The sequence below is a fragment of the Anoplophora glabripennis genome, unplaced genomic scaffold (genome assembly GCF_000390285.2).
Source record: "Anoplophora glabripennis isolate ALB-LARVAE unplaced genomic scaffold, Agla_2.0 scaffold2405, whole genome shotgun sequence".
Taxonomy (NCBI): domain Eukaryota; kingdom Metazoa; phylum Arthropoda; class Insecta; order Coleoptera; family Cerambycidae; genus Anoplophora; species Anoplophora glabripennis.
In genome coordinates, this window is record NW_019418478.1 from 1 (window position 1) to 13,841 (window position 13,841).

General features: G+C 31.8%; 2 protein-coding genes across 2 annotated transcripts; both read left to right on the top strand.

Moving 5' to 3' along the window:
• Positions 1-323: 323 nt before the first annotated feature.
• Positions 324-4,143, top strand: LOC111692649 (protein halfway-like; the record flags this gene model as incomplete). The annotated part of the gene is made up of 5 exons (XM_023456721.1): positions 324-543; positions 2,648-2,962; positions 3,072-3,232; positions 3,785-3,955; positions 4,006-4,143. Coding segments are annotated over 5 exons (1,005 nt in total), but the record flags the coding sequence as incomplete, so codon positions are not given.
• A 256-nt stretch (positions 4,144-4,399) lies between these two features.
• On the top strand, positions 4,400-12,964 carry LOC108916432 (protein halfway; the record flags this gene model as incomplete). The annotated part of the gene is given in 7 exon segments (XM_023456722.1): positions 4,400-4,619; positions 6,724-7,038; positions 7,148-7,308; positions 7,861-8,031; positions 8,082-8,237; positions 8,293-8,409; positions 9,659-12,964. Coding segments are annotated over 7 exon segments (1,419 nt in total). The 3' UTR covers positions 9,938-12,964.
• Positions 12,965-13,841: the final 877 nt, after the last annotated feature.

Genomic DNA, 13,841 nt, shown 5'->3' on the forward strand with positions numbered 1-13,841 from the left:
AGTTCATTTCACTTGCAAAAAATATTTTGTCTCGTGTTTTGATATCTGTAATGGACTTCAAACATAAACATTTTAAATATTTGAAATAGGCAGGTACATTAAAAACTTTAGGTTGCACTGAATTAAAAATGACTACTGTGAAATGCAATTGACGTTTTCTGAAATGCATATAATTAACCTGGAATTAAACTTACCATTTCGGAAATACTACTACTATTCTAAAATGCAATCGATGCTTTCAGAAATATAATTGGAATATTTGTAATGTAATTCACTATTTTAAATAGTTTGTTTTTATTTAATGTATACAATGAATCTTGCAGATGTATGTGCATCTTATATTCTACATACTTATCGTGATACCCACATGGTGCCTTTTGGCAGAACATGATAGTACCTCTGAACACCGCTGCTTCCATCAACCTGCCAGTGAATGCCGTCCTAACGATTTATGCAGATGTCACCAGTTAAAAGACATCAAAAGGGCTGCTGTTTGTTGTGACGTAAACAAATTTACCCTTACAGAAGGATTAGCATGTGCAAGTAAGTTGAATATACAGTATGTTGTAAAAAAAATTAGTTATGTATTAACTGGAAATATAAAATGTCAAAATAATCATTTTTATGACCCCATGAAATTTCATTGAAGATAAATTCTAAAACTGGCGCTAGAGAGCAAAACACATTTTCATTTCGCTGTGGCATAATAAATGGGAATAGTAAGTAGTTCACGCAAGATTTGAATTTTGCGCCATTTGTATTGTAAAGTGTTGAAGATAATGACAGCGTAACAACTGACAATTCAAATATTTCAAAGATTTGCATATTCATGCATACAAAGTTCAATTGATTCAAGAACTGAAGCCTTCTGACCACGAACGAAGAGAGTTTGTTGAATGTTGGAAATGAATGCTCCAAACAATCACGTGCGTGCTAGAGTGAGACAGAGTGTACTCAGATACTGTTTGTCTCTATCGCACACTCAGCCACACTTTTCGCAATGGCATGTTACCTCCAGTAATATATGCTCGAAGGATGAAAGTTACTGGTCTCCAAGGGGCACATATTGCCGTGACATTGTCTGTGACATTTCCAAGGTCACGGCAATACGTGTCCCTTGAAGATCAGTAACTTTCATCTGAACCACTTTTCACATAACCATGTACTTTAGATTTTAGAAGGGGTGGACGGGTAGTCTGGGACATCCTGTATAACTCTATACTGCATACTTTATGAACCAGTAAAAAATTTACAATTTTTACCTGTGTACAAAATTACTTCTTACGTGAATTTTGGAATTCGCTTTACTAACAGAACAATAATTTTGGAAGAACTAATTGATTCAGAAATGCTAATTATATTTTACAGTGAGCTTTGTGTGTTTAAATACGAATATAAACGCTCTATTTGATATAACGAAGAATTTCCGGTGCAATTGTAAATATGAACAAGGTCTTTGAAAATTATAGTCGCTGGACATCATTTTGTTGACAGAGCGGATACATTTACTATATATTAGAAAACCTATTGGATTTGAAACTGATTCTGACTTTATATTTCTGTATATTTAAATAGAAATCCTTTACTTTTCCTGCTGTCTTTTGGAAACTTCTTTAATAGGAAGGGTTTGTGTTATTTGTTATAAGACAAAATTAATTTTTGAAACTACCTATTTACATTCTCTCTCTGTGTATTTTGCACAACTGGGCAAACACGTGAGCCCTAAAATGCGCCAATCAATCAAATCAGAATGGAAATGCACCCATAGTTCCCATTCCATTGCATTGCGCATCCTATCTTCAGAGCTCAAATGTATTTTATTTACCTGTGTTTCAATAAATCATAAATAAAAAGATTTCACCATTCGATGTATTCATATTTTCAAATATTTTGGATGCCTTGTCAGGAAATTTATGTGTACACTCTAGTAAATACTTTAGTACTATTTAGGATATATTTATTTATGTTAAACGATGCTCAAACATTTCGTTTTGGTTTTAAAAATTCAATTATAAGATGGCATCAATTTTTTAACGTTGAAATACAACAAAAAATATGAAAAACATTGAATATCTATCCAACTATAAGAAATAAACTCCCAGGGACATGAAATCTAAAGAAAAAAGAAAATTTGCATTTGCCAATGTTAAATATATTTTACATTTTTAAATTTAAAAAATCAAATTATCCACGATCCAAAACTTCAACTTCTACTTGAAATGTATTAAATTCTTGTTTCATAATCCATTCACCGAACTCTCTTCGCTCTGCAAGCATGAAGATGCAAATTTTTTGTGAGAATACGCTATAGAGAGTTTCTTGAAATATCCAATACTTGACTACGGTGCCGAATTGATATTTCTGAACTCCCAGCAAGACGCTCACGAATTGCCTCGATGTATTGTGTTGAACGAGTTGTTGAAGAAAGACCAAAGTGTTTAAGATCACTAATTGATTCAGTCTCCCCGGATATTTCTCTTCACAGTTGAAGTGTAATTACTATTCCGAACATATTTTCTACGAAAATTGCGATGTAGCTACCAAACCTTAATTAATTTTATAATATTGCTCACAACTTTGAACCGTGAATTTTAATAATGTTAATTCACGGCCACTTGAATTATTCATTTAAATATTTATTTTACAGATATCACTGTAGATGGACAAGTAGAGGCACTACATATACGAAATGCAACGTTGGACGTTTTAAATGTGACACAACCCGTATGGAAAAGACTGAAATACATGACAATCACAGATGGCCAAATCAATAGCTTAGTAGGAGAGTTCGCCAAATTATCGTCAGTGTCTTGCCTGAACCTCTCGTCAAATGGAATTAAGAATTTTGCACAGAGGTCCTTAGTTAACCTGTTCAACCTTAGCTTTTTGGATTTGTCTCATAATAATCTGACTAGTGTCCCTAGATTCAAAAAAGAAGGATCAGTTATATTGGACATATCAGGTAGAAATGATCATAAATTTTATAATTACTGACTGCTAAAGAAGAATTACTGTAATTGTTACAATTGATTAATTAAATTAGTTTGTTAAATATATACATTTTCTTACAGATAATCCTTATATGCTTTGCACTAGTTTGTTAGACACTTTAAAGAAAAGGGAGGTTAATGTCAGTAACGAGGATGTTACTTTTTGTTTGTCCTCAAAGACCTTCCACTGGTTTAACTCAACAGAAAAGTTGCCAATTTCACAAGTACAGGGATTGCTTGAGGTAACTACAGAGCATTCATAAATGATGACAAACCACGTGACCACTAATTTTATTGGGAACAGTAATTTTATACGTTTTGCGTTGGCAATTATATATTAGTAAAATTAAAAAAATAGATGAAGACTAATTTAAAACACATCATTTTCTTTCACAAACAGATGATTGGTGTAATTTTTCACGACATTTTCTCCATTGCATTATCTCGTGCTTGGACTCAACGGTTTGTCATTGTTCATTGTAAATGAAGCATTAACATTAATGACCTTAATATTTAACGACTTTTAGTTGACAGTACTAATCCTGCAATGTTGGTTGGCTAAGCTACGCGGTAACGTGGCCTGTAATCATTTATGAAAGCTCTTGCATTGATTTGCTGAAAACCAACGGTGAAAAAACTGATTTGCTATCTTTTGTTATATACCACGTAAATAAAACCTAGGACACAAAAACCTAGGAGTAAATCATTTTTCCTTTAGTTGATTTTAGGCACTCATTATTGTGGTGTCGTTTTCATTATATGTATACACATCTTGCGTGTTTTATATTTTGCAGATTGAGGAAAACTGTATTGAAAATTGTACTTGCCAACCTTACAGGATGGAAATCGTGTTAGGAAAGCAACCCATATTTTCCGTCGCTGTAAACTGTTCAGGGGTCAATTTGCTTTCCCTGCCAACTCCTCTACCACCACATACTGTATCGTTAAATATTACAAACAATAATGTAAGCACCCATCTACTGTTCTGAACACTTAATTTTATTTTGTATTTCAGATAACATCGTTACAGGAACTGGGAGACCCATCATATCAGCATTTGATGTTCTTGTATGCAGATAATAATCNAGTTCATTTCACTTGCAAAAAATATTTTGTCTCGTGTTTTGATATCTGTAATGGACTTCAAACATAAACATTTTAAATATTTGAAATAGGCAGGTACATTAAAAACTTTAGGTTGCACTGAATTAAAAATGACTACTGTGAAATGCAATTGACGTTTTCTGAAATGCATATAATTAACCTGGAATTAAACTTACCATTTCGGAAATACTACTACTATTCTAAAATGCAATCGATGCTTTCAGAAATATAATTGGAATATTTGTAATGTAATTCACTATTTTAAATAGTTTGTTTTTATTTAATGTATACAATGAATCTTGCAGATGTATGTGCATCTTATATTCTACATACTTATCGTGATACCCACATGGTGCCTTTTGGCAGAACATGATAGTACCTCTGAACACCGCTGCTTCCATCAACCTGCCAGTGAATGCCGTCCTAACGATTTATGCAGATGTCACCAGTTAAAAGACATCAAAAGGGCTGCTGTTTGTTGTGACGTAAACAAATTTACCCTTACAGAAGGATTAGCATGTGCAAGTAAGTTGAATATACAGTATGTTGTAAAAAAAATTAGTTATGTATTAACTGGAAATATAAAATGTCAAAATAATCATTTTTATGACCCCATGAAATTTCATTGAAGATAAATTCTAAAACTGGCGCTAGAGAGCAAAACACCTTTTCATTTCGCTGTGGCATAATAAATGGGAATACTAAGTAGTTAACGCAAGACTTGAATTTTGCGCCATTTGTATTGTAAAGTGTTGAAGATAATGACAGCGTAACAACTGACAATTCAAATATTTCAAAGATTTGCATATTCATGCATACAAAGTTCAATTGATTCAAGAACTGAAGCCTTCTGACCACGAACGAAGAGAGTTTGTTGAATGTTGGAAATGAATGCTCCAAACAATCACGTGCGTGCTAGAGTGAGACAGAGTGTACTCAGATACTGTTTGTCTCTATCGCACACTCAGCCACACTTTTCGCAATGGCATGTTACCTCCAGTAATATATGCTCGAAGGATGAAAGTTACTGGTCTCCAAGGGGCACATATTGCCGTGACATTGTCTGTGACATTTCCAAGGTCACGGCAATACGTGTCCCTTGAAGATCAGTAACTTTCATCTGAACCACTTTTCACATAACCATGTACTTTAGATTTTAGAAGGGGTGGACGGGTAGTCTGGGACATCCTGTATAACTCTATACTGCATACTTTATGAACCAGTAAAAAATTTACAATTTTTACCTGTGTACAAAATTACTTCTTACGTGAATTTTGGAATTCGCTTTACTAACAGAACAATAATTTTGGAAGAACTAATTGATTCAGAAATGCTAATTATATTTTACAGTGAGCTTTGTGTGTTTAAATACGAATATAAACGCTCTATTTGATATAACGAAGAATTTCCGGTGCAATTGTAAATATGAACAAGGTCTTTGAAAATTATAGTCGCTGGACATCATTTTGTTGACAGAGCGGATACATTTACTATATATTAGAAAACCTATTGGATTTGAAACTGATTCTGACTTTATATTTCTGTATATTTAAATAGAAATCCTTTACTTTTCCTGCTGTCTTTTGGAAACTTCTTTAATAGGAAGGGTTTGTGTTATTTGTTATAAGACAAAATTAATTTTTGAAACTACCTATTTACATTCTCTCTCTGTGTATTTTGCACAACTGGGCAAACACGTGAGCCCTAAAATGCGCCAATCAATCAAATCAGAATGGAAATGCACCCATAGTTCCCATTCCATTGCATTGCGCATCCTATCTTCAGAGCTCAAATGTATTTTATTTACCTGTGTTTCAATAAATCATAAATAAAAAGATTTCACCATTCGATGTATTCATATTTTCAAATATTTTGGATGCCTTGACAGAAAATTTATGTATACACTCTAGTAAATACTTTAGTAATATTAAGGATATATTTATTTACGTTAAACAATGCTCAAACATTTCATTTTGGTTTTAAAAATTCAATTATAAGATGGCATCAATTTTTTAACGTTAAAATACAACAAAAAATATGAAAAACATTGAATATCTATCCAACTATAAGAAATAAACTCCCAGGGACATGAAATCTAAAGAAAAAAGAAAATTTGCATTTGCCAATGTTAAATATATTTTACATTTTTAAATTTAAAAAATCAAATTATCCACGATCCAAAACTTCAACTTCTACTTGAAATGTATTAAATTCTTGTTTCATAATCCATTCACCGAACTCTCTTCGCTCTGCAAGCATGAAGATGCAAATTTTTTGTGAGAATACGCTATAGAGAGTTTCTTGAAATATCCAATACTTGACTACGGTGCCGAATTGATATTTCTGAACTCCCAGCAAGACGCTCACGAATTGCCTCGATGTATTGTGTTGAACGAGTTGTTGAAGAAAGACCAAAGTGTTTAAGATCACTAATTGATTCAGTCTCCCCGGATATTTCTCTTCACAGTTGAAGTGTAATTACTATTCCGAACATATTTTCTACGAAAATTGCGATGTAGCTACCAAACCTTAATTAATTTTATAATATTGCTAACAACTTTGAACCCTCAATTTTAATAATGTCAATTCACGACCACTTGAATTATACATTTAAATATTTATTTTACAGATATCACTGTAGATGGACAAGTAGAGGCACTACATATACGAAATGCAACGTTGGACGTTTTAAATGTGACACAACCCGTATGGAAAAGACTGAAATACATGACAATCACAGATGGCCAAATCAATAGCTTAGTAGGAGAGTTCGCCAAATTATCGTCAGTGTCTTGCCTGAACCTCTCGTCAAATGGAATTAAGAATTTTGCACAGAGGTCCTTAGTTAACCTGTTCAACCTTAGCTTTTTGGATTTGTCTCATAATAATCTGACTAGTGTCCCTAGATTCAAAAAAGAAGGATCAGTTATATTGGACATATCAGGTAGAAATGATCATAAATTTTATAATTACTGACTGCTAAAGAAGAATTACTGTAATTGTTACAATTGATTAATTAAATTAGTTTGTTAAATATATACATTTTCTTACAGATAATCCTTATATGCTTTGCACTAGTTTGTTAGACACTTTAAAGAAAAGGGAGGTTAATGTCAGTAACGAGGATGTTACTTTTTGTTTGTCCTCAAAGACCTTCCACTGGTTTAACTCAACAGAAAAGTTGCCAATTTCACAAGTACAGGGATTGCTTGAGGTAACTACAGAGCATTCATAAATGATGACAAACCACGTGACCACTAATTTTATTGGGAACAGTAATTTTATACGTTTTGCGTTGGCAATTATATATTAGTAAAATTAAAAAAATAGATGAAGACTAATTTAAAACACATCATTTTCTTTCACAAACAGATGATTGGTGTAATTTTTCACGACATTTTCTCCATTGCATTATCTCGTGCTTGGACTCAACGGTTTGTCATTGTTCATTGTAAATGAAGCATTAACATTAATGACCTTAATATTTAACGACTTTTAGTTGACAGTACTAATCCTGCAATGTTGGTTGGCTAAGCTACGCGGTAACGTGGCCTGTAATCATTTATGAAAGCTCTTGCATTGATTTGCTGAAAACCAACGGTGAAAAAACTGATTTGCTATCTTTTGTTATATACCACGTAAATAAAACCTAGGACACAAAAACCTAGGAGTAAATCATTTTTCCTTTAGTTGATTTTAGGCACTCATTATTGTGGTGTCGTTTTCATTATATGTATACACATCTTGCGTGTTTTATATTTTGCAGATTGAGGAAAACTGTATTGAAAATTGTACTTGCCAACCTTACAGGATGGAAATCGTGTTAGGAAAGCAACCCATATTTTCCGTCGCTGTAAACTGTTCAGGGGTCAATTTGCTTTCCCTGCCAACTCCTCTACCACCACATACTGTATCGTTAAATATTACAAACAATAATGTAAGCACCCATCTACTGTTCTGAACACTTAATTTTATTTTGTATTTCAGATAACATCGTTACAGGAACTGGGAGACCCATCATATCAGCATTTGATGTTCTTGTATGCAGATAATAATCAAATATCTACCATTCAACAGATGGAGGGTACAAAATTTATGAGTAATTTTGTAGTGTTGAGTTTAAAGAATAACAAAATCAAAGAGGTGAGGTAATATCTTCAATAAGTTGAGTTTATATATGAACCAGTTTATGTTTCAGTTTGAGACATATCTTTTGTCGAATATAAAATTCTATCGTACCAGCGACAGCATGCGCTATATAAATTTAGGACACAATAAGCTACATTGTGATTGTAAAACAGCAAAGGAGTTTAAGGTAAGTAACAGTAGGTATAAGCTTATATTAATGTAACAATTAACCTCAGTATACAAAAACACTTAAGCTAAAAGTAGTTCAGTATCAAATTTAAACATGTCACTTCTTAAATAGATATAACTTGTCAGCAAATTTCTTTAGGTTGCTAAGAAATAATTAATGAACTTTTGTATAAAAGAAAAATTAAAGATTTATAGTTACTGCCTCACCTGTTCTTCAAATATCTCAAATTTAATAAACTTGTTTAATTTAGGTATTCAAAGCAAAAATTCTAAAATAGTTACTACGTCGACATTTTATAAAAGATTTTTTATTATATTTAGTCGTAATCTCAACACTAAAAATATCAAGGCTACTTCTCTTTCTACAGGACGTTCATCAGTTTTCATGATCATGAATGCTAGGCAACCAAACGTACACTATTGCAGTAATGATGCCAGTGGAATGCATACTTAGGTTTTCTTTTGAAAAATATATTCGGCAAAACGTAATTTCGTTTAATTAATTTTTAATTAAAATATACCATTCTTTAGAAAAAAAAAATAAAAAGTTAATTTGGTAGTAAATATACATTATCTGTCAAATAATGATTCTAGGTCTCTAACCACTGACTCCTTCAGTATCTTTTTGAATGTCAAAAATGCGGCTGGTCAGGCAATAACAGTTAATGGTACTCGCTATCGCGACATGATAATCCAATTTTCTTGTGCCTAAATTGCGAGATGGATATTGACGACATGTGGTTTCAACAAGACGGTGCCATATGCCATACAGTTCGAGAAACAATTCCATTACTGCACGAGTCATTTCCTGGTCGTGTAATTTCTCGTTTTGGTGATCAGCATTGGTCTCCCAGATTATGCAATTTACACCGTTGAACTTTTCTATTTTTTGGAGGTGTCTTTTGAAGTCTGAGGTTTATGCCAACAAACCCACGATCACCCACGTTTTGACGGAGGAAACTGAGCGCTGTATCAATGAGATTCAGCCGTATTTATGCAAAACGATCATTGAAAATTTCGACAAAAGAGCGCATTTACCCTATATGCTATTCTATTCATACCCTATACTGTATTCTTTTAGTCAATAGAAAATTTATAATTTTTAATTAAAGACCTATTTTCCATCAAAATTACCTCATGCGTCAATTTTGCGTCTTGTAATAGTGCCACTATAACAGTTGTTACATTTTTAAACTAAAAATTATTAAAATAATAATAATTGTTTTTTGATAATATTTTATATGCAGGTGTGGTTACTGTCCAAATTGGAACACGTACCAGATTACGACGCGATTGGATGTGACAATATGGACGTGAAAATTATGGAATTGGAACAAACTAAACTGTGCCAGAGTCAGCAAGATTGGACTGACTATATATACTATATAATAACCGCTGAAGTGCTCTTACTTATAGGTCTTATTGCAAAAGTGTCTTACGATTACTGGGTATTTAAAACAGCTGGCTATCTTCCATGGCCCGCTAGTAAAATGCCTAAATTGCCTTGTGATTGGCTGTGCGAATAAAGTGCTTTATGTGCTTCCTGTTCTATGGTTGTGACAAGTATATGTATATAACTTTTACCGTTATAGAGTTCTCTCCTGCTTGTTTATTATATGTTTTCTCGAAACGAAAAGTCTGATAGTACAAATTCTATATGTGTCTACTATATTTTACGTTTTACAAAATCACATGCTCAATTGTTATAAGTAGATCACTTGTATGGGATTTTTAAGCTAGATTTATTTACATATCAACATAGTTATACAAAGTAGTCAATTACTGGGTTGCTGAAAATGTAAAAGTGTTTGGTTTGGGTGTTTATATAGCGATTCATTGAAACAAGGCTAAACATTGAAATTTTACCAATTCAGAAACACCAGCTCTATATTTTTAGACTAATTACTACCATTTCTTGATAGAAGAGGTAGAAGACAACTAAAATACCATAATAAATAGTAATATTTCTTTATAATAAGTGTTGCAAAATTTCTAAACAAGTTTATTTAACAAGTATAGTAATTGTTGCTAGAATTTTTAATGTAGCAAATTCAAGTACCTATTTAATATTAGTTTTCTTAACACTTCTTTATCAGACAACGGCATCTTGAGGAGAAGTATGTCCTTGTTTTTTTTTTCATATAATTATACTATAGGAAAAATTTGAATTTTGCACCTTTTTATATTTTGCTCAGAACTCTATAATACTTGTGTTAAAATATTGTCGTGGTTGTGTCAAATATTATAGTCAATGTAATAAATTATATACAGGGTGTTTCTATATATCTTTACATATATACAACATGTTACTGCAGTAAACAATGTTAAAGCTTGAATAGTTTTATTAAGTGTATTATATTTTGTATCGGGGGAATTCTGACCTAGCCCTAATTATTTTGAAATCAACGTAATGCAGATAAAGTTAAGGTCGTTTTCGACTTAACAGTTCGGATTGTGTCTACACTCACAGCATATGTAAACAAGCAATTTCACTCCGTTGTGGGCCCTTTGATCTTTATTCAGCCACTCTTGATGCTGGATAGAGAAATTATTACCAGAGTGGCAATAAGAGTAGATAAGAAAGATAAGATCGTGATAAATATATAAAAAAAAACTATTACTAATTTGAAGAATTATTATAGATGTATTTTATTCGCGATTTGTTAGTTGCAATGTGTTATAAATAATAAAGAGTTTTAGAACCGGTTTAAGGTAATATGTTATTTGTACGATGAGTTTGCGTTTATTGTTATATATCTAACCTTAACAAGATTCTCAAATAGAAGGTTCTAAATCTCTTGACAATTAGTTTAATTATCAAATTTTGCATCAAAATGTTAAGGAGTACGTATTAATATCGACAAAAATTTTTGACGATGATACCCGCAACAATATTTCATATTTGTAATAAACTAGCTTTTATTATTTTCCATATTTTCTTCAGCATGTTGTTTACTAAATTGAGCACATATTTTTTGCATACTAAAAGCATTAGAATAGTCTGTGTAATTCAAATATGCGCTCAATTTTTAGTAAATTCGGTCAATATTGCTTGTTTATAAAACGCATTACTTGAATTGTTAAAAAACGTTTCACTCTCAAAATGCTTTGCAAATCCGAGTAAAATATTTTTGTTATTATGTACACGTCCATTTGTTTATACTGTAATTATACAGGGTGTCTGAGAAACAATTGCCAATATATTAATCATGAATTTAACTTGACAAAAGCATCAATTTTTGTATATTTTTTTGTGTACAGCAAAAAAATTGTAAGAAAATAGTCGCTCTCATACCTTACTTAGACATTTCATCAATTCATTGGCAGCTCATTACAACTATTTTAATCGGCACAAAATACGAGTCGAACATTAGAGCTTTTGATAAAAATTATTAGAAATATATTTTAATGAGTTAAACATATGGTTAAGCTTTTGACACTTATTAATGGGACACTGTACATATTTCGTATCTAATTTCATTTTTAGAGAATCTTTAGAAACCTAAATTACTACTGTAAGAATTATTTTGTTGTTTAAAAGCTGTACATCGACTCATTTCAACTTTTCACTCATTCTGAATTTTTGTCGAACACAAACTGAAAAATTTTTTAATGCGGTTTATTGCACACAGCTGGCGAGTTGTAGAGAGTCTCTGCAGACTAAAATTATGCGCAGTCTAAGTTTTATCGGCGTCTAATGATTTCACCTCTTCTGATTTGACACATTAAGTTGATCAACTTCTCTGAAATGGAACGGCTATATGCTGACAATGAAAAAAAGTTCCTCTTGAATTCAAAGATTAAGGCTAGGTCAGATTGATCAGAACTAAAGTTATATTGAAGTAACAGAATAACATTTTTTATAGGTTCTGTATAGGTACACTTTCGGTAGTCATTATAATTTACTTCCTTAACTTTAAATACTTTGGTTTAATAATATTAATAATAATGTATAGTTTACCACTATGTATAGTTCACGAGATTTCAAAATTAAAATATTGCACATTGTCATATTTTCAAATTATCAAATTATTTCTAACACTACGTGAACTTAACAGGTAGAATTAAATATGTCTTAAAATAATTTGCAGAGGGAAATAATTTTGTGTCCGTCTAAATTGAAAAATATTGTGTGGCATATTTGACATTATTATTTTCTCGACAAATTATTATCATAAATATCATAAGTTATTTTCTCAAAATTTTGTACGTTTTCTATACCTAATATGTTATAAATTGGCTTCATTTGGTTTAAGTATCTACTGTTTTCCAAAAACAAGTTGTTTCATTTTAATGTCGTCCATATTTAGTGCATAATAATAAAGAATAATAATAACTTTCTAAGCCAAATTATTGTTACATAGTTACTCAAAGCAAATATATTTGTTATTTGTAAGTTCAAATTGAAATTAGGACAATCAGAATACTGTATAGTTATTAACGATTTTTTCTGTTGATTTGATGTACAAATTAAAACCTTACAACCAATTTAGTGATAATTGTATCATTTGAACTTATTGCACATATTAAATGAATGTGGTTATTGTAAATAATAATGTCTTTTCTTGTAAGTTAAGTACCCGTAAACAATTTGAAGTGACCAAATTATGACAACAAACTTCGATTTAGTGAAAATACGACAAAATATCGTACTGGTGCACGACACAAACATGTTTTTGTCTCAGGCAGAGTTGCATGAGATTGAGAAAGATCGCACTCGACTAGAAGGAATAAGACGTAGGCACGGTGATTCAGAATAGACTCTTTTAGTGTGACGTCACATATTTAGGCAACCCGCGACATATTGTCTTAGTTGAAATTGTACAGACCGAATCTGATCCTTGTGTACTATTTACATAATGCTCGTGCTCGGAAAGAATAGCCTCATACGTAGGTGAACTGTTGTTGATATTATGCTGTCATTAGCGTATTTTCTCTTGTTTTGTTTAATATTGTTGTCAGTGTGTTTATCGAGTGTTTTTTTCTTCAAGTGCTTTGTTATAGACGTACTCTTAACCATAACCAAACATTCCTTGAATGATATTCTGTTGCAAGGCTACTTCACTTACATGCAATTATCTTTAATGCGCATGCTCAATAACACTGATATAATTTTAATTTATTCATTACTATAAAAGTCAATATTCTATAAATTTAAATATATAAATTCCATAATTCTATTAGTTTGTCATTTGGGGTTTGAAATTTCTTAAATATTTCTAATATTGCTAGAATATCGCAATATTAAAGGTCATGACACAGAAACAATTTTTTTGGCACTTATATCCAAGGTACATAAGGTCGAAAATCAATATAGTAATAATACTGAGAAATTCTTCATCACGATCGGTCGATAGCCGCACTGTTTAAGGCGTCAGTACTTAAATCCATGTGTGCTATCTGCCCGGGTTTCGAATCCCGCGGCCGGTA